This window comes from Dendrobates tinctorius, unplaced genomic scaffold, assembly GCF_039654945.1.
Source record: "Dendrobates tinctorius isolate UK_male_01 unplaced genomic scaffold, ASM3965494v1 ptg000035l, whole genome shotgun sequence".
Classification (NCBI taxonomy): domain Eukaryota; kingdom Metazoa; phylum Chordata; class Amphibia; order Anura; family Dendrobatidae; genus Dendrobates; species Dendrobates tinctorius.
This window is the reverse complement of record NW_027361703.1, coordinates 72,670,001-72,696,066: the sequence shown is the minus strand read 5'-3', so window position 1 is coordinate 72,696,066 and position 26,066 is coordinate 72,670,001. Positions and strand designations below refer to the sequence as shown.

Sequence of the window (26,066 nt, the reverse complement as noted above, 5' to 3'; positions counted from 1 at the left end):
GTTGCTTTGCTTCACGTTTTCCTGGAGCTGAGCCTCATGATGACTCTCACTTGTTTCACTGGATGTGTCGTGATTTTGGTTATAGTTTGGATCAGGAAGTTCATTACCATATTGAGATGTGCCTTGTGGTGAATCTTGCAGTGGCAACTTCAGATTTGACGTACTGCAACGGCTATGCAGCTCGGGGTTGTGTGCGGCTTCCAGTGCTTCTGCCTCTGCCAGTGCTGCAGCCGCTTCCTTTTTTGCAGCTAGGCTCTCTAAGGCTGCATCCACTCGTGCCTTTTCTATCTGTGACCTTCTCTCTCGATCGGCTCTCTCTTCATCTATGCATGCCTTTTCTATCTGTGACCTTCTCTCTTGATCGGCTCTTTCTTCATCTATGCGTGCCTTCTCTAACTGCGCCTTTCTCTCTTGATCGGCTCTATCATTATCTATGCGTGCTTTCTCTAACTTAAGTTGCATCTCTTCTTCAGCATATCTCGCTCGCATTTTGGCGGCCTCAGCATTTGCACGGGCAATGGCGACTGAGCTGCTGATACAGTCTTTGAGGAGACAGATGTAGCAGATTTTGTCCTGAGTGACCTATGGGACATGGTGTCTTAGAGGAATGCTTGGCTGTGCAGAGATTGCTGTAGCTGTGTTAGTCTCTGTGTAGCTGGTGACTTGAATCTCACTAGATGGATTTCTGCAGCATCACTAGTTTCTGCAAGCTGGATGAAGGGTGTCTTTTCCCTGAATTGCATTAGCTGGATAGCGCTGTGTAACTGGCCTCTGCAGGATGGAAGGCTGTTCTCTCTGTATTCCCACTAGCTGGAGTGCCGGTGTTTTACTGTCATGTCCTCACTAAATGAACGGAATTCATATAGCTTAGCAAGCAGCTAAACCGCTATACCGGGGTCCAATAAGGGAGACTGTAGTTGAATCTGTGGTTTATTGAACGTAGGTATATAGATGTGTGGTAAAACTACAACAGAAAACAGACACCTAGTGTTAGGCGTCGGGTTCCTGCAGCTGCACAGCGGGAATCCAGAGCCTTGCATCCTGCGGTCTCCCATTCTTCTCCGACCGCTCAGGAGCCTGCACAGCAATCTCGGCATCGCAGGCGCTCTGTTCAGATCAGCTCTGTAGGACGGGTTGTTGCTGCCACCTCTGGGTCAGTGATAGCAGCGCAGGCTGCCCTGCAGCAATCCACTCCAGTGGCTAAGTCCTCTCGTTACGCTACTGGGCATGCTCACGAGACGATCTCCCATTGGAGATCGGGAGTCACGTGCTCAGGTCCTTCTCCTGATCTGATTGGTGCATCCCAGAGATCTGGAAGGTCCCACACGGCTATAAAAGGTCCGCATGGCCGCTTGGCCATGCGCTAGTGTAGTCTCTAATTGCTACTGTGTGAATGATGATGGATGCATGAACCTGCGAATGACTCATTAAGATCCCCTACGCATGGTAGGTCTAGACGGACACCGACCCTTTGTCTTGGGCCCGAGTCCTGTGACCATATACCGTGCGTGCACACCGCTGTGACATGTGAGGTCAACAGGCTCGGCATTTATGTTAATGCCTTAAGGCGACTCTGTGAATATAACAGAGTACGCCCAGTGCACACCGGGTGACGTTCAACCCGTGTGCGATATACCGCCATATTGTGTGTCTGCCATTATATAGCAGCAGTTTAACACCTCTGCACGGTGGACCCCGGGTGGCGAACGCACTTTCTATTATTTTATATTTAGTGCGTTCCGCCGTCCCTAACACATAGGATTAGTATTGGGTTCATGGAAATATACAATATACATAACATACAATCTGAACTACTAGCTGAGCAGGGGGTGTAACTAAGCTAGCTAATATAAGACAGAAATCATATACAGAGAGGATGATTACATACCACCGATGCTAACACAAGGGGAAACAGAGCGATTAGGTATTTCCAATATGCAGACTTGAAAGAAATGGCCGACTGAAGAGAGAAAGGGGGCTGGGATACACCATGGTACCTTGCAGTTACCCGTATACATTAGGAATTGGAGGGAAATGATACAGGAAATACAATGCATAATATCATGCAGTTATAACTTTTGGCAACTAGATGGAGCTGGAAACAATAGACATTAAATGTGTGGTAAACTGAGCATTATATATCATTGTATGTTATCAGAACAGGTAATTAAGAGTCATTGATTGTGTCGGAGACAGAACAAGTGTATTCCCTTGACGATGCGTTAAAGCAGCGAAATGTATCATAATATTCATTTTGAATAAGCTAGTTTTTTAATATTGGGGCCTTATGCCTGACTGATGAGGAAGAATCCAGGCTACTGTCAGGGATTATATTAAAATCTCCAGCCAGGATAAGGTCTCTGGACTTTGTTTTGTTAATTTTCATTTGGAGCTTGTTCAGGAAAGAAATTTGTCTTTTATTAGGAACATAGGTGTTCACTACTGTGCAGAGCCTATTATTGAGGAGACAAACAAGTGTGGCTCCCCTGAGGGTTCAGTCGCCACAGAGGTACTGCACCTCCTCCTGAGGTGTGGTACCCCACCATCCAGGTAAGGTGGAGACACCTGACCATGCTCCAACACCTGCATCCCACACAGCATAGTAGTGTAGCAAAGCACCCTTTGGTGGCTCCCTGCTTGGAACACGAAGCGTGCTGGGAAGCGGGTGCAGTTTAGTCTGCACTAAAAGAGTGGGAAGAGTGTAGGATTTAGTTAGTTAGTCACAGGAGTTTGACGAGGTCAGTCTGTGAGAGAAGATCCCCTGAGTGGGATGGATGGAAGGAAGTGCTGCAGCCGACCTCAGTGACCTGGGTCCGCTGGCACAGGAAAGGAACTTTGATAGAAAGCCTGACTCTCCATAAGAAGGAAAGGATTAGTACGGAACGTGAGGAGAAGAAGAGGACTAAGGATTAGGGTTAAAGGAGAACCCTTCCCAGTTATAGGCGCAAGGCCGGGGTCAGGTCCCCGAGGTTGTATGTATACTAATGGTCCTGCAGCAGACTCCGGAGGAATAGAAGTTGTCACCACTTTATTCCCACACAAGACTTGGGGGCACAACAGCAACGTGAGTGAGCCGGGACTTAGTAGCAAGGAGTCCCCGAAGCAGGCAACAGCTGTCTGCCGTACAAGTAGAGTTGATAGGAACATCGGACAGGAGGAACTCCAGTGTATCTCAGTACTGTGAGTACTTCACTAAAGGCGCTAAGAGTGAAACGTTCAGAAAAGACACATATGTTGGCAGAGTGTTGGAAAGGAGTACTTCATCTTGCTTGGAAGTTGGCTGAGCTCCTGACCCAGAGGACATGGTGCGTATGCGGGCCCTTGTACCACAACAGACTGTGAGTAAAGCTTTGGAACTACATGCCCTGGTGTCCTCCACTTATTCCTGCGTCAACCTGCCCGGCACTTCTACATCCCCTGCGTCTGACACTACACCATCTACATGTCACTTCACCTACTCTGCCCTGGGACTACAGCCCTGCCTGTGGAGGGCTATGACATCATTGCTGCACCTCACCATCTGTCCCAGAGGATCTGTCTGCAGCGTCGGCTTAACATCTTCATTGCTGAACACCGAACACCACAGGTGGTGTCACGACTTATTCATTCATAAACTCTAATCATCATAAGCACACTGAACATTCCCCTTTTACAATGGGCGCCCAGGGCCACGGGCCGGGTCCCAGCTGCCGTGACATCTCCCATTGAAGCTCATCGGGCCCGGTATCCGTGGTCTCGCTGATCAGTTGGAATGGGACTTCGCCACTTACCAAAGTAATGACTCCAGCTTTCTTTGATGGACCTAAGGACTTGAATTGATGAGGGTAGTTTTTGTGCTGGAAATGTGGTTGGTGGTCGACCGCTATCTTAACCTCCTGTAGACAAACAATATCAGAGTGAAAGTGGTTGATCTCTTTCCATATTGCGAATCTCTTATGGGGGCTATTAAGGCCCCTAACGTTATAAGATAAAATCTTCATAGCCCTCCTGAAAAGGAAACCATAGGTTAACAACTAAAAAAAACAGGAAACAAATAGACAAACTTGCCTGTTAAAGTTAAACCTAAAAGAACAAAGAAAATGGAGAGCTATCTTAAAAAAAAAATAAGGTAGCAAAAGTTCTCCTGGCGGACTTTAATACAGCTGAAGTCTCACCTTAAATTGGGGACAAAAATTATAAATATGTGGCCGAGATCCCGGAGGGACATCATATGTTTAGAGGAATATTGAATTAATTACTGAAGATAGTGGAGCTGGTCAGATTGAGAGTTCTCTTTCTGGGCTCCCTCTGGTGGTTACTGGAGGTAGTGGAGCTGATCTGATTGACAGAGGCTTGCCACCTGATATTGAGGAAGACAATTGGAGATCTGTGGTTTCTGACTGGGAGTTAAGACAGCTGACTCCCTCTATCCCTGCTGGTGATTTTCTTCCAGTGCCTCCTGAGGTCTGATGTCTCCTGCTCTTTCCCCGCATGTTCAGTCAGCTAAGTGGTTCATTTGCTATTCTGTTTGCATTTGATCTGGTTTTGTTTATCGCTGCTTTGCGCGGGTCAGCTAGCTCCGGCTGGGGCTGTGCTGAATCACCACCCACATGTTACTGCATGTGCCAGTTTCTTTTGTCCCCTTTTATATTGGTCTCTTTTTGCTTTGCTTCCAGAATATACAGAGTGCTGATATAGTGGGGGGGGCGAAGTTGTGCGACTTCAGTGTTTTTGTGCATCAGACGTGTTGGACTTTTTGCAGGGTTTTTTGCATGATTGCAGACAGTGTCTTTCCTTTCCTGTCCTGTCTAGTCAGTATGGGCCCCATCGTTTGCTCAGTCTATTTTTCTGCCTGCGTTCGTGTTTTCATCTTGTCTCACCAACAATATATGTTTGGGGGCTATCTATTCCTTTGGGGTCTGCTCTGGGGCAGTTTAGATTTCCCCTTTCTTGCTTTAGGCTTAGTTAGCTCTCCGGCTGTGCCAAGGCGTCTAGGATCATCGTAGGCACGCTCCACGACTACTGCTAGTTGTGTGGACAGGATCAGGGGTCTGCATCCGCTTAGTTACCAACCTCTCTGGTTTTCTGTGGTTTAGCCTGGGCCTGCTATCCTCCTCATTGACCCATTCATAACAGGGCTGCCACCTCCATTACTGGTGTCACAGTTTCATGTGTTCTTTTAACCCTGTGTCTCTCTGGACTATTGTTGGGGGAATAGTCATCAGAGAAACTGTCAGATTCCTCTGTGCAAGAATGAGATTTGCTCTCACGTTCATTAGGACCGTTTCTTTTGGCCGAGGTAGTGGTGTCCATCCTCTCTAAAGGAGGATGAGTCTTATTTGAAGGGTTGGCTGCACCTTTAGAGTTTCCCTTAGAAGAAGGCAAGCTAGTTTGAGATTTTAGCACTGAGTTTATTAAGCCTGAGCTAATTCCTTCTTTAGTAGTTTTATTATAGGTTGGAATCTGTGATTGCTTTAGAAAGGAAGATCTCGACTTTTAGTGGGGATCTCTCCTTGCCCGGGCTTAATAGGCTAGGGAAGTCTTCATATGACTGTGAAAGTGCTCCCATGTGGGACAGAGAATTTTTTTGAGACTTAGTATTGTTTCTCGGCTTTGCAGCGGCTATTTTGTACAAGTACCTCTATGGCAAGATTTGTGTCAAAATATACGAGAATTAAGTGAAGCACTAGATTTCAGTTTTAAGAAATAGACTCAATGGGATATGGCGTAGGTATTACGAGAATTCAGGAATATACGAGAATCATGTAGATTATGTATGAGACTTCAAAATATATACGAGAATTATCAGACAAAATGAGATATTAAAGTCTACCAGTAATAAACTCTTAGAATATCCCTCAAAAAGAGTAGTGTGGCAAGATAGTATTACAACATAAAATGAGTATACATGCAATCTTAAATCTTTTTAAAGCCCAACCAGTCAGAGATCCTGTATTTTTGTAGGGTCAACTACCAATTTTGTAAAGGAGAAACAAGCTTGTGAGTGTCCCTTTAAAAGCTGGTTGCAACAAGTTATTCCTATGGGGAACTATTCCCTCAAAGTTCCAGGGAGAGTAGAGATGAAATTTGAAATGTAGAATATATGATTTCAAAGTTTATATATGGCTTCCACTCTTGTGGTCCACCAATGGTTAATACCCGGACCAATGGATTTGGTAGGAAGTGCTCTAAAAATTATGCAGGTGAAGGTATAAGTCCCAGGACACCAACTGTCAAATGTCCCTGGTAGTTGAAAGAAGGATTCTGTATAAGGGAGCCTAAATGGACAATATATAAGGTCCTCTATGACCTAGTAGCTCAGCCTATACATGAGAGGTGAATTTCCCCACTTTGAAATATTTCAGGGTGGCCCAGGCAAATCACAGGTATATTCTGCGGTAAAGACGTCCAGCCCGGAGTAATTTTTAATAGGGATCAACAAAGAACTCCCAGAAAACGGAGAGGAGTAGTAGTGATGCACCAGGAACCGAGGCCCCCTCAGAGCAAGTCCCGTGCTGCTTATCCTAGTGTTGCTGCAGGGATTCTTTTCACGTGCTGCGGATGTAGATCTAACCGATGCGTCACCTGCACACCGGGTCTAATGGGTTAGAAACCGGGTGTGCCTCGGTTTAGCGGGTAGCCAGGGGTGTCCCGAGGTCCATAGAGTCAGTCCCGTCAGTCTTCACAGGGAGAGGAACATGCACACTGTATGAAAACTTTATCCTGAGGGCGAGCACTAGTGGCAAGTGGTATTACTGCGCCACTCAACACCGCTCTGTCGCACCGTAGGTCCCCCGGCCAGGATCAAAAGGCAGGGCTGTTGATTTGTCTCAGATTAGGGATTTAAGATTAGGAAGGCCAGACCCAGTGGTCCTTTCTAAGAAGGGAGCCCGCACTTGTCCTCGGATCCTCTCTTCAAAGGAGCTCACGGTAGAGAGTGGTATCACGCCGCTCCTCAGCCCCGCTCTGTCACTCTGCAGGCCCGCAAGGATTAAAAGTCCAGAACTTGGTTGTGCCTCAGTTTAAACAATAAAAAGAGTACCCCAAAGCAGGGGATGCTGAATTTAGGTATCTTTTTGTCTTCGCTGCATTTAGTATGAAATTTTCTCCTCAGAAAAGACAATGGCACAGAGTGGTATCCTTCCGCAGCTTCCTCACTGCTCTCACCGTCTGCTTCTGGAAAGTTGAAATTTCACTTTTCCTGGACCAAGGAGCTTGAAAGTAGAATCAAAATGATCCAGGGTGTTCAGGGATCTCTTCTGAACCGAATAAAATTCTTTAAGTATACCTCCAGTCGTTTTGTGGGTCGCTTTGAGGATATCAGACCGGGAGCTCTGGACTCCTGCTGCCTACATAGCCAGAGTCCTAGGCCACGCCCCCGACCCGACGGTTTTGTACCCGTTATCGATGAGACCAGCATGGCTTGCTTCTTTTCCTTAAACAAGAAGGGAACCAGGATGGGGCATTATTACAAGCTGGTGACCAGGATGGGGGACATTACTCCAATTAGTTTGCCAGAATTACTATATGTACTATATGATGCTAATTGTAATAAATATTACTGCATGTGGTTAAATTGAGGAAAAAAAATGTAAAAAAAATCAAAATAAAGCACTTAAAAATATTTTGCCACTAAAACTGCTGTTTTATATATAAACTAAAGTGCATGTTTGTTATTGCTACATCCTTAACTGCTTATGTTATAAAACTGTACCATAACCCATATGAGGAATGCCATTTAAAAAATTTAAATAAATACCACAAGAATGTTAAAAAAAATGATCAAAAATGTCATATTCTCTTCTCCTCTTTCTGTTCTTCATGCTTAGTGTGGCACATGCAGACACACAATGCAAAGATTGAGTCAACTTCTCCCCTTTTTATCTGGTTGCAGGTGTGATTTTTACATTGCTCACACCTGTTACTTGCCACAGGTGAGTTTTGGCGAGCATCACATGCTTGAAACAATGTTGTTTACCCACAATTTTGGAAAGGTGCCAACAATTTTATCAGGGCCTATTTTGGGGTTTTGTGTGAAATTATGTTCAATTTGCCTTTCTTTCTTTCTTTTTTTTTATGTTGTTCCAATACACACAAATGAAACAAACATGTGTATAACAAAACATGTAATTGCAATAATTTTCTGGGAGAAATACTTCATTTTCTGGAACAATTTCAAGGGTGCCAACACTTTTGACTGTGATTGTAGATGTGTCACACTTGCTATAGCTTTTCAGCAGCTTTATCTATATTTTATATGTGGACTTTTTTTTAATGAGGGAGGAGGAAAATGAAAGTCTTTAGGCTCTAGAGTGCTGCAGCGGCACGTACATCCCACCAACATGTTGGTGTGGGCCCAGGTCTGATCCGGTCCGTCTCTGCAAGCTGTGACCTGCCGGATGGCTTCAGAATTTGCACTAGTGTGTAAACCTATGAGAGCCAGAACGGGACCAGAATGAGGATCTTACACTGATAGCTTGTGACCGATACCTGTGACTGCCGCTCAGTCAGGAGCTGCGGTCATGAGATGGCGACGTAATATGCTGGGAAAAGCTGAAGACAGCGGCTGCTAAGTATAAGACAGGGTCAGGGAACCCAGATTAGTAGCACCACTCGGATGCTGAAATAAAACCTCGCTGGAGTGGTGCTGTAACCATTAAGGCCATGTGGCCATAACCGCTGTGTGGTTTCGTCTGTAGAAGACCCTTTAATGTGCGGCTTGCTGTAGGAGTCTGATAGGAACATACGAGGTGCTCCATACATTTTCATGAATTGGCTCAGTGGCTTATATACAAAGTGCGGCATGCTGCGGGTATTGTGGATACAGAAGCGTATCCAAGGGGGGCAGCCGGGGCATTTGCCCCGGGCGCAGCCGACAGAGGGGCGCCATCGAGCCTCCTGATGCGGCGGTCCAAGGAGGAGGCTCCCAGTCAGCGGCATTCTGCCGCTCCCACACAGATTCTCCCGTTCTATGAGAGGGCTGTCAAACTGACAGCCGGCTCAGAGAAAATGCTGCACGTCGGTCGGTGACTTGGTGTACAAGCGTCTTCAGGTGTCAGACGCTAGTACATGTGACTCACTTGTTGCTGTAATCTCTGACCGCCGCCGGGCGCCGGCACTTCTGCATGAATGAAGCGCCAGCAGCGTGATCAGGTCACATGATCACGCTGCTGACGTCACACGCCGGCTCTTCAGAGGTGAAGACACAGGGCACAGGCAGCGTTGCGGTTGGTGATAAGTGCTCCAGCTCCAGACGGGGTAATGGAGCTGAAGACACCGAAGATCAATGGTGGAAATGTAAGGACATGCTCTGGGGGCTAGAAAGGGATGGTTGGGGTCGGGGACGCTATATGGAGTGCATGGGTGGATGGGTGCAGACAGATGCATGTGGTGTCGAAACATATGGGGGGAAGGGGACAGAAATCTGAGGACATTATAGGGGGATACTTTATGTGTGGGGGGATTTGGAGTGGGGTGGGGGTACTTAATGTGTGTGGGGGGATTTGGAGTGGGGATTAGGGGGTACTTTATGTGTGGGGGGATTTGGAGAGGGGATGAGGGGGTACTTTATGTGTGGGGGGATTTGGAGTGGAGATGAGGGGGTACTTTATGTGTGGGTGGATTTGGAGTGGGGATGGGGGTACTTAATGTGTGTGGGGGGATTTGGAGTGGGGATTAGGGGGTACTTTATGTGTGGGGGGATTTAGAGAGGGGATGAGGGAGTACTTTATGTGTGGGGGGATTTGGAGTGGAGATGAGGGGGTACTTTATGTGTGGGGGGATTTGGAGTGGAGATGAGGGAGTACTTTTATGTGTGGGGGGGACTTGGAGTGGGGATGAGGGGGTACTTTATGTGTGGGGGGATATGGAGTGGGGATTAGGTGGTACTTTTTGTGTAGTGCGATTTGGAGTGGAGATGAGGGAGTACTTTATGGGTGTGGTTAATTTGGCGTGGGGATGGGGGGTACTTAATGTGTGTGTGGGGATTTGGAATGGGGATTAGGGGTCAATTTATGTGTGGGGGGATTTGGAGTGGGGATGAGGGGGTACTTTATGTGTGGGGGATTTGGAGAAGGGATGAGGGGGTACTTTTTGTGTGGAGGTATTTGGAGTGGAGATGAGGGGGTACTTTATGTGTGGGGGGATTTGGAGTGGAGATGAGGGGGTACTTTATGTGTGGGGGGCTTTGGAGTGGGGATGGGGGATTTAATGTGTGGGGAGATTTGAGGACACAATGAAGAGTATGTATGTATGAGGGCATGTATGAGGAAACAGTATGGGGGATGGGTGCAGACAGTATGGGGAGCGAATGGGTAAATGTATGTGGACACAGTGAGTAGCGATGGGAAAAATGTATGGGGAGTGAGGGTGATGGGATATGTGCAGACACAGTATGGGGAGTCAGGGGTATGTGTGAGCAGACAGTATAGAGCAGTGATGGCGAACCTTTCTGAGACCGAGTGCCCAAACTGCAACCTAAAACCCAATTATTTATGACGAAGTGCCAACACGTGTCAAATGCCCCATCATGATCCCCTTCATGCAGAAATATGCCCCATCATGATCCCCTTCATGTAGAAATATGCACCATCATGATCCCCTTCATGTAGAAATTGCCCATTCCACCATCTCCATCATTTGCTCCTTCCCATCACCCCATCATTGTCCCTCTCCCTATCACTCCCATCACTGGCCCTATCCCCATCACTGGCTCTCTCCTCATCACTGGCCCTCTCCCCATCACTGGCCTTCTCCCCATTACTGGCCTTCTCCCCATCACTGGCCCTCTCCTCATCAATGGCCCCCTCACCATTGGCCATCTCCCCATCACTCCCATCATTGGCCCTCTCCACATCACTGACAAACACACACACCACAGCAGCCACACTCACCGCCACACTCACCACACACACACACACACACCACAGCGGCCACACTCACCACCACACTCACCACACACACACACACCACAGCGGCCACACTAACCACACACACACACACCACAGCAGCCACACTCACCGCCACACTCACCACACACACACACACCACAGCGGCCACACTCACCGCCACACTAACCACACACACACACACACCACAGCGGCCACACTCACCACACACACACACACACCACAGTGGCCACACTCGCCAAACACACACACCACAGCGGCCACACACACACACACCAGAGGCCAAACACACACACACTACAGCGGCCACACACACACACACCAGCGGCCAGACTCACCTCTCCGCGCGCCGTGTGAGAAGCAGGAGGTGCAGCTCCGGATCAGTGAGGCGAGGCTGCGTGCCAGCTGAGAGGGCTCTGCGTGCCATAGGTTCGCCATCACTGGTATAGAGAGTGAGGGGGTAAATATATGAGGAGACAGTATGGTGAACAGAGGGATGATAGAGGAGACTGTATGAGGAGGGAGGGGAATAGTGTGAAGCGACAGTGTATTGCAGACATTTTTATTTAGGAGCATTATAATGACACTTCTATCTTTATGAGAATACTCATCATGGGGTCTGGACAAGAAGAAGTAAAGAAGGAGAACGACTCCAGAGACGACGTCATTTATAAGGTACCTGGATGTAAATGTTATTTGTGCTACTGACTTACTCTCATGTTTTTATTTGTTAGGAGCATTAAAGGGGTTGTCCAGGTTTGTGCTGAGTCTGCTGTCATTCTATGTGACTGCAGACTTCTGAATTCTCACAGTGCTCACTGCACGCTGTCAGGATTCTCTCATGCCGGTAATATACATACATGCGGTCACATGCTGACTAGACGTGTGTGGCCTCACTCAATGAAAATGAACGGAGCGAGGCCGGGCACGTCTAGTCGGAATGTGGCCAGCAGTATATAAATCATATACTTGTGCTGACATGACTGTACATCAGCAAGAGAGAATCCTAAAAGTGTGCAGTGCGTTCTTTGTGAGAATTCAGAAGCTGCAATGTCAGGATTCAGCTCTGCAGGTTCAGTAGTCATCACACGGACACTTCACTCACTATGCGACTATCATACTTATGGTCCTGTGACAATGAGCTCCTCTTCCTGCTTCTCTCAGCTTTTTTTACTGAACATTAGGGAGAGCAGCTCGTGGGTACAGGACTAAGCGTGCAAATCGCATGTGTGCGGTGGGGGAGGGGCGCCGGACCGAATTCTTGCCCCGGGTGCCAGAAAGCCTAGGTACGCCTCTGTGTGGATATTTCTGGGATGATTTCCACAAGCGTCTAAGGATTCTGAAAAATGCATGTGCGATGTGTAAGTACGCATTGGGATAAACGTAGCACTTAAAAATATGTCAGTATTTGGATGGGAAAAAAGTTGAAGCAGTGATACTCTATGGATTCAAAAAATCCCTGAACGTTAACTGGTTAAGGCCTCTTTCACACATCAGTTTTTTGCCTTCAGGCGCGATCCGGCTTTTTTTTGTAAAACCGGATCCGGCAAAATGCAATGCCGGATCCAGTTTTTCCCCATTGACTTGCATTAGCGCCGGATCGTGCCGGATGGCATTGCGTTTCATCCGTTTTTTGCCGGATCCGGCAACTTGTCTCATTCCGGCGTCTTGAAAAAACGTCTACTGTAACGTTTTTTGTCTCCGGCGAAAAAGCCGGAAGCGCCGGATCCGGCGCTTCCAGCTTTTTGCTACAATGAAAGTCTATGGGCGCCGGAATGCGCCGGATCCAGAAAAAGACGGATCCAGCCACCGGATCCGGTTTTTTAAGTCTGCGCATGCTCAGATCCAATTGGCCAGCCCCCAGGAACAGATATAACCTGCTAGACGGATCCAGCAAAAAAACGGATCCGTTTCTACAGTTCTCCAAAATTTATGCCGGATCCGTTTTTTCTAAAAATAGCCGGATCCTGCCTGACGGCAAAAAACTGATGTGTGAAAGTAGCCTTAATGATAATGTATCTAATTATTATAGTCTATGACTATGAGAACACAGGCTGCGGAGTGTTAACCCCTAGAAACCATCATTTCTGCTGACAAAGGTCACACAATGGCAGGTGGCGAGCCTCACTGCAGCCTCACTGAGGGACGCTGACAGCAGGGGGCGCCGGAGAGCACGGCTGGTAATCCCAATGTACGCATGACGTCACGGGAATTCCCGTCCCTGGTATTTCCTCGGTTCGTCTTCATTGTCACAAGCGGCAGCTGATGGACGTCTACAGAACCAATAGCAGCGGGCGCCTCCTTTGTGGTCCTCTGTGATTTGTCTGCTGGGATGTGAGGGCGGGGCTAGGTGTATTGTGGGCTAATCTGTCTCGGTGTGAGTGGTAGCAGGCAGTGTGTGTGCGGCCATTACTTGTGGTGCTCGTTAGGGGGCGCAGCCTGTGCGTGTGCTAGCTAGGAGGGGCAGCGCCAGTAGCGGACAGCCGGGGGCATGAGCCAGGTGGACATCGCTGCCTAGGGGACAGTAGTACCACAGGGTGCAGGCATGCTGCTGGAGTTCCAGGTCACTTTCAATCTCTGTAGAGATGTTCTGCCGTGGGTGTCCACACAAGGAAGTCCAGGTAATGCCGTCTTGGCTGTGTTTGTTGTTAGTCCTGTTAGTTACTGCTCAGATGTTTACATGTGTAGCAGAGCCATGCTTGTGCTGTCTTATTACTGATCAGATGGAGCAGAGCCATGCTTGTGCTGTCTTATTACTGATCAGATGGAGCAGAGCCATGCTTGTGCTGTCTTATTACTGAGCAGATGTAGCAGAGCCATGCTTGTGCTGTCTTATTACTGATCAGATGGAGCAGAGCCATGCTTGTGCTGTCTTATTACTGAGCAGATGTAGCAGAGCCATGCTTGTGCTGTCTTATTACTGAGCAGATGTAGCAGAGCCATGCTTGTGCTGTCTTATTACTGATCAGATGGAGCAGAGCCATGCTTGTGCTGTCTTATTACTGATCAGATGGAGCAGAGCCATGCTTGTGCTGTCTTATTACTGAGCAGATGTAGCAGAGCCATGCTTGTGCTGTCTTATTACTGAGCAGATGTAGCAGAGCCATGCTTGTGCTGTCTTATTACTGATCAGATGGAGCAGAGCCATGCTTGTGCTGTCTTATTACTGATCAGATGGAGCAGAGCCATGCTTGTGCTGTCTTATTACTGATCAGATGGAGCAGAGCCATGCTTGTGCTGTCTTATTACTGATCAGATATAGCAGAGCCATGCTTGTGCTGTCTTATTACTGATCAGATGGAGAAGAGCCATGCTTGTGCTGTCTTATTACTGATCAGATGTAGCAGAGCCATGCTTGTGCTGTCTTATTACTGATCAGATGTAGCAGAGCCATGCTTGTGCTGTCTTATTTCTGATCAGATGGAGCAGAGCCATGCTTGTGCTGTCTTATTACTGATCAGATGGAGCAGAGCCATGCTTGTGCTGTCTTATTACTGATCAGATGGAGCAGAGCCATGCTTGTGCTGTCTTATTACTGAGCAGATGTAGCAGAGCCATGCTTGTGCTGTCTTATTACTGAGCAGATGTAGCAGAGCCATGCTTGTGCTGTCTTATTACTGATCAGATGTAGCAGAGCCATGCTTGTGCTGTCTTATTACTGATCAGATGTAGCAGAGCCATGCTTGTGCTGTCTTATTACTGATCAGATGTAGCAGAGCCATGCTTGTGCTGTCTTATTACTGATCAGATGTAGCAGAGCCATGCTTGTGCTGTCTTATTACTGATCAGATGTAGCAGAGCCATGCTTGTGCTGTCTTATTACTGATCAGATGTAGCAGAGCCATGCTTGTGCTGTCTTATTACTGATCAGATGTAGCAGAGCCATGCTTGTGCTGTCTTATTACTGATCAGATGTACTGTAGCAGAGCCATGCTTGTGCTGTCTTATTACTGATCAGATGTAGCAGAGCCATGCTTGTGCTGTCTTATTACTGATCAGATGTAGCAGAGCCATGCTTGTGCTGTCTTATTACTGATCAGATGTAGCAGAGCCATGCTTGTGCTGTCTTATTACTGATCAGATGTAGCAGAGCCATGCTTGTGCTGTCTTATTACTGATCAGATGTAGCAGAGCCATGCTTGTGCTGTCTTATTACTGATCAGATGTAGCAGAGCCATGCTTGTGCTGTCTTATTACTGATCAGATGTAGCAGAGCCATGCTTGTGCTGTCTTATTACTGATCAGATGTAGCAGAGCCATGCTTGTGCTGTCTTATTACTGATCAGATGTAGCAGAGCCATGCTTGTGCTGTCTTATTACTGATCAGATGTAGCACAGCCATGCTTGTGCTGTCTTATTACTGATCAGATGTAGCACAGCCATGCTTGTGCTGTCTTATTACTGATCAGATGTAGCAGAGCCATGCTTGTGCTGTCTTATTATTGAGCAGATGTAGCAGAGCCATGTTTGTGCTGTCTTATTACTGATCAGATGTAGCAGAGCCATGCTTGTGCTGTCTTATTATTGAGCAGATGTAGCAGAGCCATGTTTGTGCTGTCTTATTACTGATCAGATGTAGCAGAGCCATGTTTGTACTGTCTTATTACTGATCAGATGTAGCAGAGCCACTTTTGTATTGTCTTTCATAGAATCATAGAATGTAAGGTTGCATGCCCATGATCAGGAATTGCTGTGGTTTTGACGTTGTGTATTTATACAGCATCAAACCTGCACCTGCCAGATGTTACAGCATAGTGGATGGAATTTCTAGAAATCCCTTATCCACTATGCGTGCATGTGAGCCTGTGGATCACCCGTGGACACTGACATGCGGCGCGTCTTTCAGGGCAGCAGCATGTCAATTTCTCTTGAATGTGGTAAATCCGCACAGTTCAGTGAACACATGCGGGTTTACCTCCGTTCAGCAGAACTCAGTATTTTGTAAGCAGCAACATACGCTACGTCCAAAGTACTAATACTTCTGGATTGTAGGCACATAGCCTTATAGCCTTAAGAGTTGGAAGTGACCTCCAGAGTCATCATGTCCTACCTCCTGCTCAATTCAGGATTCACTAAATCATCCCAGACAGATGTCTGTCCAGCCTCTGTTTGAAGACTTCCATTGAAGGAGAACTCACCACTTCTCGTGGCAGCCTTTTCCACTCATTGATCACTCTAACTGTCAAAAAGTTTTTTCTGATATCTAATCTGTGTCTCCTCCCATTCAGTTTCATCCCATTGCTTCTAGTCTTTCCTTGTGCAAATGAGAATAAAGATGATCCTTCTACAATGTGACAGCCCTTCAGATATTTGTAGACAACTATTAAAGGGAACCTGTTAGCTGTTTTGGCTGCTATAAGATGCGGCCATCGCCTTTCAGGGCTTATCTACAGGATTCTATAATGCTGTATATAAGCCCCCGATCCGACCAGAAAGATAAGAAAAATATGTTTTATTATACTCACCCGGGGGGGCGGTCTGGTCTGATGGGAGTCGCAGGTCCAGTTTCGGCGCCCCCATCTTCTTGCGTGGCCGTCCTCCTGCTTGATTCATAGCTCCCCGTGATTGCGCTTCTTTGCAGGCGTACTTCTCTGCCCTTTTGAGGGCAGAGCAAAGTACTGCAGTGCGCAGGTGTCTGGATAGGTCAGAGAGGCCCAGCGCCTGCACACTGCTGGAATCTGCTCTTCCCTCAATAGCGTAGAGAAGTATGCCTGCGCAGAAGCGCGATGCCGGGGAGCCATGAAGCAGGCAGGAGGGCGTCGTCGCAAGAAGATGGACGCGCCGGACCCAGACCGGCGACACCCATTGGACCAGACCGCCCCCCAGGTGAGTATAATAAAACTTGTTTTTCTTATTTTTCAGGTCGGACTGAGAGCTTATCAACAGCATTATAGAATCCTGTAGATAAGCCCTGAAAGGAAGTGGCCGCATCTTATAGCGGCCAATACAGCTGACGGGTTCCCTTTAAGTCTCCTGTTAACCTTTCTTTGCAAGCTAAACATTCCCAGATCCCTTATCTGTTCCTCGTAGGATATACTTTGCAGGGCACTCACCATGCTGGTACAGTAGCTCTCCTCTGAACTTGCCTCAGTTTTTTTATATATCTTTTTTAAAATGTGGTGCCCAGAACTGGACAGAGTATTCCAGAAGCGGCCTGACCAAGGAGGAGTAGAGGGGGATAATTACTTCATATGATCTAGACTCTATGCTTTTCTTAATACATCCTAGAACCGTGTTTGCCTTTTTTGCTGCTACATCACACTGTTGACTCATGTGCAGTCTGTGATCTGTTAGTATACCCACCCAAGCCTTTTTTGCACGTGCAGTTGCTTAGTTCTATTCCTCTCATTCTGTAGATGTAATTCTTGTTTTTCGTGCCCAGATGTAGAATCTTGCATTTCTCCCTGTTAAATACCATTTTGTCACTTCCCATTGTTCAAGCTTATCTAGATCCATCTGAATTTTTTTCTCTGTCTTCTCTATTGTTAGTTTTCCCACCTAGCTTTGCATTGTCTTCTAATGTGATTAATTTACTTTCAGTTCCTTTATCTAGATCATTTGTAAAAAAAAACAAAACACTGGGGCCAGGACAGAGCCTTGTGGTACCCCACTTGAAACACTCTTCCAATTGGATTTACAACCATTTATTACCACTCTTTGAGTACGATCACTGAGCCAGTTATGAATCCACCTAACCGTAGCCTTGTCAATCCAATACTTGGTCATTTTTTCAATAACAATAGCATGAGATACTTTATCAAATGTTTTGCTTAAGTAGACTTAAGGGGGTTTTACACTAAGCGATATCACTAGCAATATCGCTAAAACGTCACTGGTTTTGTGACGTTATAGCGATATTGCTAGTGATATCGCTATGTGTGATACTTACCAGCGACCGGCTCCCCCGCTGTCCATCGCTGATCGCGCGAGAATGTCCGGCTCCATTTCTCGTCGGGCGCTTCCTGCTGAGACTTCCTGCTGTGCCGACGAGCGACGCTGGACGCGGGCGGGAGGACGCAGGATCGCTGTGTGTGAATGGTAAGTATCGTGCGCTGCGTCGCTGCTGCATCGCTGTGAGATCTTTCTGTATGAAAGCTCACTAGCGATCATTTAGCGATGCACCAGCGATCCTGACCGGGTCGGATCGCTGGTGCATCGCTAAATGTAAAAGGGCCTTTATACTATATCTACCACATTTTCCTGATCCACCCAGTCAGTGATTCTATCATAGAAGGAAATTGGATTAGTGTGGCATGATTTGTTTGCTACAAACGCATGCTGGCTCTGGTTAATTACTGTATTCTTATCCAAGTACTTACATACATGCTGTTTAATAATTTGTTCAAAGATCTTTCCTGGTATAGTAAAGCCCCCTTCACACATAGTGAGATCGCTAGCGATATCGCTAAAGCGTCACCGATTTTGTGACGCAAAACGATATCTCTTGCGATCTCGCTACATGTGACACGTACCTACTACCCGGCCCCCGCTGGATATCGCTGATCGCGCGAGATCGTCCTGGTCCATTTCTCATCGCCGGCTTCCTGCTGGCGCCGACAAGCAATGCATGGACATGGGCGGAAGACGTCATCAGAGCTGCGTGTGACATGTAAGTAACGACCGCCGCTGCATCGCTGGTGAGATCTGCCTGTTTGGCAGCTCACTAGCGACCATTTAGAGATGCACCAGTGATCCTGACCGGGTCGTATCGTTGTCGGGATCGCTGGTGCATCGCTAAATGTAACGGTACCTTAAGGCTCAATGGTCTGGAATTTCCTAGTTCCGTCTTCTTTCCTTTTTTGAAGATGGAGACAACATTTACCCTTCTACAGTCTTCTGGGACTTCTGTTCTCCAGGATTTTTCAGAGATTCTGGCTAGTGACTCTGCAATTTCCTCTGCTAACTCTTTCAGTGCCCTAGGATATGCAGATTGCCTCTTCAGAGAGAAAGAGGACTTTTACTCTACAGCGCCACCTATTGGTAGTAGCGATCCTACAAGTCACAATCAGCCCTTTAACGAGTCTGGTAATATGACTTAGGATAAAAGCCAAATCAGAATCTCAATTTGCTTCTCTCTGAAGAGGCAATTTGCATATTAAATTTCCCAGAGGAGCATTGCACGGTGGAGAAACCTTACCTCTTAGACCTCAGTACCCTAGAATGTAATTCATCTGGACCAGGTGATTTAAATTCAACTAAATTAGCTAAGTGTTCCCTCGCCACCTCTCTGTTTATAGAGTGTATGGATTCTTTTTTTCCTTTGATAGCACTGTGAAGATCAGTTGATGTTACAGCACGGTGGCTCAGTGGTTAGCGCTGCAGCCTTGCAACGCTGGGCTTCTGGACAACATCTGCAAGGCGTTTGTATGTTCTCCCGTGTTTGCGTGGGTTTCCTCCCACATTCCAAAAACATATACTGATAGGGAATCTAGATCGTGAGCCCCAATGGGGACAGTGCCGATAATGTTTGTAAAGCGCTGTTGAATTATTAGCGATATATAAATGAGTAAAATAAATAAATAAATGTTACCTTTGCTTTCTTGGAGAACACAGATGCAAAATAGGAATTTTAAAAGTTTGGCCTTCTTTTTTGACCACTTCACCCTTTTCATTCTTTAAAAATCCTATAGCATCTTTGCCTTTTTCATTTGCTTTTGACATACCCCCAAAATCTTTTTTTATTGCTTTTCTTCTACCTTGCAAGCCTCACTTCATTACTGGCTTTAGCTCTTCTAATGCTTGCCCTGCATTTCCTGCAGACAGCATTATATTCTTCTTTACTTGTCCCCCCCTTAAGTTCTGAGTTCACCCATCCTGGTCTCTTTCATTGCTTCCAATTCTTCCTTCTTTTGTGAAGGGGAAGGTCTCTTTGGCTTAGGCTATGTACACACGTTGCGGATTCCGCTGTGGGTTTTTCCGCGCGGAACCGCAGGTAAAGTGACCTGCGGTTTGGTCTGCGGTTTTGCCCTGCGGTTTCACACCTATACTATGGTAAAGGTATGAAACCGCTGCGGAAACCGCCCAAACACTTGATATGCTGCGGTTTGTAAACCACAGCAAAACCGCGCGGAAAAATCCGCACCGTCAGCACAGCGTTTTTGAAACCCCATAGGGTTTCATTGTACTGTACATGGTCAGCGGAACTGCTGCGTTTCCGCAGGGCCAAAACCTCTGCGGAAACGCAGCAGAATCCGCAACGTGTGCACATAGCCTTAGAGCAGAAAGATAAGACTCTCCCTGGAGCACGAGCATATCATTAACTAAAGACTTCTAACACTGATTACACATGAATCACAAGATGGATTTCTTCCCCCCAGGTGTCATTTTAATCAGTTTAACACTGTCAACCTAACAATGCCTGTATTTTACCGAAAAAAATCCAGTTGGTTGACAGGTTCACTTTAAAGGTACTGTCACACTTAGCGATGCACCAGCGATATGACGCGGTCAGGATCGCTGGTACATCGCTAAGTGGTCGCTAGTGGGCTGCCATACAGGCAGATCTCACTAGCGACATCGCAGGGGACGGGGGTCACTACTTACCTGTCAGACGAGGCGATCCTGACGTCCTCCCATTCACGTCCACGCGTCACTAGTCTCCACAGCAGGAAGCTGACGACGAGAAACGGCCCATTCCGTTCTTGCGCGATCAGCGGGGGAGCCGGTCGGCGGTAAGTATCAGACATAGCGATATCGCTAGCAATATCGCTGCTACGTCACAAAACCAGTGATTACAGCGATATTGCTAGCGATATCGCTTAGTGTGACAGGGCCTTTGCTCTATATGGAAAAATAAGCAAGGTTACAGATAACTCCTGTAAGTATAAAGCAAACACTGATAATTTGTCTTTAATATCTACTTCTGTGTTCTGTAAATAAATCTACAACCAAAACGACTGTGACGTGTCACGTTATTAGATGACTGCGTCTATTGTGCAAACATATGACCAGAAAAGCACAAACAGTGTACCTAGTTATGTGTGTCTATGTAAGAATCGGTTGCACAATAGAATATTTGCCTGAAGAGGAAAAGAAGTGGCAAGGAAAGTGTCATGGTATGCCTAGGTTACTTTAGGCTAAAACCCCGGAACCCCTGCGGTGTCCCTCAGACTAGGGAAAACCCTGTCTGTCCCTCAACCCAGGGTTCACACTGAAGGTGTGCCTGCCTGGGCCTCCACCCTGTCCCTGTCTCCTGTCCAGCCCTAAGCTGAACCCACCACCCTCCACCCAGTGAGGGGACCAGACACCAGACCCCACAAATACGTATGGACAGGGGTAAAAGAAACACCACACCGTTAATACACAAGGGAATACAATAATGTGCAAGGGCAACCAAATATATATAAATAACAGATAGGAGAAAGAACAACTGAGAGATATACTGCACCAGATATCAGACGCTCCAAAACCACCACTGCTGACCGGTATTGCTAGCACTAGGCAAAAGCTATAGTCGGCGACGCCCATAGTCAGGACGGACTATTTAAAGACCAAGGGCGTGGCCTAGCCCTCAGCCAGCATGACAACCTGGTTAACCCTATCCCGACTGGAACAGAATACCCAACAAAGACCCTGAGCATACTGTAGTGGAATAGGGTATAACCGCTGTCTGCCGGACACCCTGGTGTGAACAGTGTCCGACATGACAATACTGTAGTGGAACAGGGTATTACCGCTGTCTGCCGGACACCCTGGTGTGAACAGTGTCCGACATGACAGAAAGCTCATAAGCAAGAAGGGCATTTAGATGGCCATACATAAACCTTACAATATTCACCCTCAACTCCCACATAAACATTTTGTAATTGAATCTGCAAAGGTCATGTTTTACTGTTGAGTTGAAATATGTATATAGCGTCTTCAAAGAGGAAAAGGCCTGGAACCCTAGTGCCACTTGTTGGAAGTAGCAATCCTAAATATATTGATTCTGTAAAGGGCCTTGTCAAGTGACTTGGGATAAGAAGCCAAACCCTAAACTCCATTTGTTGACACATGTTTACCCTTCATTAGTGCAAAGCAGAGACTGGATTGCCTGGGCGAGAATCTTTAACTACATTGCTCAAAAAACAAAGAGAACACTTAAACAACAGAATATAACTCCAAGTAAATCAAGCTTCTGTGAAATCAAACTGTCCACTTAGGAAGCAACACTGATTGACAATCAATTTCACATGCTGTTGTGCAAATGGAAAAGACAACAGATGGAAATTATTGGCAATTATCAAGACACCCTCAATAAAGGAGTGGTTCTGCAGGTGGGGACCACAGACCACATCTCAGTACCAATGCTTTCTGGCTGATGTTTTGGTCACTTTTGAATGTTGGTTGTGCTTTCACACTCGTGGTAGCATAAGACTGACTCTACAACCCACACAAGTGGCTCAGGTAGTGCAGCTCATCCAGGATGGCACGTCAATGCGAGCTGTGGCAAGAAGGTTTGCTGTGTCTCTCAGTGTAATGTCCAGAGGCTGGAGGCGTTACCAGGAGACAGGCCAGTACAGCAGGAGACGTGGAGGGAGTCATAGGAGGGCAACAACCCAGCAGTAGGACTGCTACCTCAGCCTTTGTGCAAGGAGGAACAGGAGGAGCACTGCCAGAGCCCTGTAAAATGACCTCCAGCAGGCCACAAATGTGCATGTGTCTGCACAAACGGTTAGAAACCGATTCCATGAAGATGAGTGCCCGACGTCAACAGATGGGGGTTGTGCTCCCAGCCCAACACCGTGCATGACGCTTGGCATTTGCCACAGGACACCAGGATTGGCAAATTCGCCACTGATGCCCTGTGCTCTTCACAGTTGAAAGCAGGTTCACACTGAGCACATGTGACAGACATGACAGAGTCTGGAGAAGCAGTGGAGAGCGATCTGCTGCCTGCAACATCCTTCAGCATGACAGGTTTGGCAGTGGGTCAGTAATGGTGTGGGGTGGCATTTCTTTGGAGGGCCGCACAGCCCTCCATGTGCTCGCCAGAGGTAGCCTGACTGCCATTAGGTACCGAGATCAGATCCTCAGACCCCTTGTGAGACCATATGCTGGTGCGATTGGCCCTGGGTTCCTCCTAATGCAGGACAATGCCAGACCTCATGTGGCTGATTTGTGTTAGCAGTTCCTGCAAGATGAAGACATTGAAGCTATGGACTGGCCCACCTGTTCCTCAGACCTGAATCCAATTGAGCACATCTGGGACATCATGTCTCGCGCCATCCACCAACGTCACGTTGCGACACAGACTGTCCAGGAGTTGGCGGATGCTTTAGTCCAGGTCTGGGAGGTCATCCCTCATGACAACATCCGTCGACTCATCAGGACCATGCCTAGGTGTCGTAGGGAGGTCAAACAGGCACGTGGAGGCCACACCCACTACTGTGCATCATTTCCTTGTCTTGAGGCATTTCCACTGAAGTTGGATCAGCCTGTAATTTGTTTTTCCACTTTGACCTCCATGGGATATTAATTTTGATTTACATTAATCATTTTTATGTTTTCTTCTTCTCAACGCATGCCACTATGTAATGAATAATGATTTGTAGCTGCGATATTTCATTCAGTACTATCTACGATGTGGTATCTTAGTGTTCCCTTTATTTTTTTGAGCAGTGTAGTTTATGATGGGTAAAGTTATGCTTGTGGAGAGCGCCAAGTCTGTGTAAGACTTAAGGCCCCGTTACACATAACGATGTCCCAGCGATCCCACCAACGATCTGACATGATGGGATCGCTGGGATATCGTTAGGTTGATCGCTGGTGAGCTGTCACAAGACAGCCCCTCCAGCGATCAGGACCAGCGACGCTTGTTTCCAAGGTAAACATCGGGTATCTAAGAGCCCTGCGGCTCCTGGATACCCGATGTTTACATTAGAAACCATCGTCGCTGATCGCTGGTCTCCCGCTGCCACACGCAGCGATGCGTGCTGGCCAGCGGGAGACCAGTGATCGAAAAACGGCCCAGGCCGATGCTGCACGATCAGCGATAACCGGCAGGGGGGCCGTTCGCTGATCCCCGTCACACACAGCGATCTCAATGGCGAGATCGCTGTGGTGTCACAAAATGTGTGTGACGGGGCCTTTAGAAGCCATGCGATGCTCCTGTATGAGCTTAAATATGCAAATTGTCTCTTCACAGAGGAAGAGGACTAGAACTCTACTATTGGAAGTAGCAATCCTAAAAGTCAATATTGTTCCTTTTTGAAGGGTCTTGCAATATGACTTTTGACATATGGGAAATAAGTGACAGCTGCACATCTTCTGTGCCTCCAGTGGGAACAAAAGATCATCCATTCCCACATCCAGATACTATGTATTGAGTGGCTTTTATTGTAGTATTGCGGCTGCCAAAAAACGTAATTCTGGTGTTTTGATTCTTTTTCTTGTTAAGCCGTTTACCAATCACATTAATTTTTTTTTTTTTGTATTTTGATAGGATATTTATGAACATGATGATACGAAATGGGTAAGTTCAGACAGGACTTTTTTTTGCTGCGTTTTTTTCATGTTTTTTAATATGCTAATTTTCAGCTGCTTTTTCCTTTACCAGCAAAGCCTATGAGATTTCAGAAATCTCATGCACACACAATGTTTTTTTGTGTGATCAGGATTTTGTGCTTTGCTGAGTTTTTTGAACATGGAGTATGTCACTTCTTTCAGCGTTTTTGCTGCGTTTTTCACCCATTAACTTGAATGGGTGTGGAAAAAATGCTACAAAAACGCAGGTGTCATTATTTGCAGCGTTTTTGCTGCAGAAAAGTCATGGACATTACCATGGATAAAGAGATAAATAAAACGCATCAAAAAGCGCACCTATACCTGCGTTTTTGCCGCAGCTTCTTTCCTGCCAAGAAGATCAGGTTTTGCTGCAGGAAAAAAAGCAAAAAAGTCCTGTGTGAACTTACCCTTAATGGGGCAAAAGGGGAGTGATTTGAACTTTTGTGTTTTTTTTTTTTTTGTTTTTTTTTTTGGTTTGTTTTGTTTTACTTTTTACTGTATGTAATAGTCCCCTTAGGAGACTTGAATCTGCGATCGTCCGAGAACCTGTACTGTATATAGCAGTGCTTAGGGGACTATTAAATATAGTAAATCACCTGTGCTCCCGCACTACCATGTACAGCAAAAATCACGATCTCCTATGACGACAAGCACGGGGGACTTCAGCAGAACCCCGACAGTCATGACAATCCATCGGTGCCCTGCGATCACGTGATGGGCTTCGCCGATGGGCGGGATCAAAGACACGCTTCCTGTCTGCATGTGTTAAATGCCACAGTCAGAGATTGACAGCGACATGTAACTGGTCAACAGCCGTGGGTGGATCCAAGATCCACCTGAGATTGTTAGAGGCATTTGATGGCTGATTAAATCAGCCATCAAGTGCGGTGAGAGATACAGGCTCAACGTTTGGACCTGCATCAAAGGTAGGGACACGGCCAGCGTCGGACTGGCCCACCGGAGAACCGGAGGATTCTCCGGTGGGCCCTGGCATCTGGTGGGCCCTGGCACCTGCTGGCATACAGGGCCAGCAGTTGCCTAGGGCCCCCGCTGCTCCAGGGGCCCCCAGCCAGTGGTGTGTCGCACACCATGCAGCTGCTATGGGGGCCCCTGCCAGCGGAGCAGCAGCGGGTGTCAGGAGGCAGGAGCCCCTGTCCCCGCTGCTAAAGAGAAATGAATATTCACTGCGAAGCAGTGAATCTCATTTCAGGTCTCCACACCCCCAGAGGCCCCGCCCCCAGCCCAGTAAGCCGCTCTGCATCAGGGCCGGCGCCGCCCTCAGACCCCTCTGCTCCTGGCTCACAGCCAGTGCGCGATGACGTCACTACATCGCGCACCCGCTGTGTGTCTGGCAGAGGGGGCAGCTCCTGACACTGAAGCCGGGATCAGCGTGGGAGCGAGGAGGAGAGGTGAGTATTGTGGTTTGTTTTGTTTTTTTATATCTCTCGCTCTCTCTATCTGTCTCTCTCTATCTATCTCTATATATCTCTCTCTATCTCTCTTATATCTATCTATCTTTCTATCTCTATCTATTATCTATATCTATCTATCTCTATCTATTATCTCTATCTATTATCTATATCTATCTATCTTTCTATCTCTATCTATTATCTATATCTATCTATCTCTATCTATTATCTCTATCTATTTATATATCTATCTCTATCTATCGCTCTATCTTTATATCTTTCTTTC

The 26,066-nt window shown here is 47.0% G+C and overlaps 1 protein-coding gene across 1 annotated transcript in view; it reads left to right on the top strand.

The window, feature by feature from the left end:
- The first annotated feature begins 13,191 nt into the window (after positions 1–13,191).
- GSAP (gamma-secretase activating protein) overlaps positions 13,192–26,066 on the top strand; it is a 178,259-nt gene continuing 165,384 nt past the window's right edge. The window contains exon 1 of the mRNA XM_073573649.1: positions 13,192–13,507. Coding sequence (XP_073429750.1) covers positions 13,432–13,507 — 76 coding nt within the window. The 5' untranslated portion in view covers positions 13,192–13,431. The remainder of the gene's footprint in view (positions 13,508–26,066) is intronic.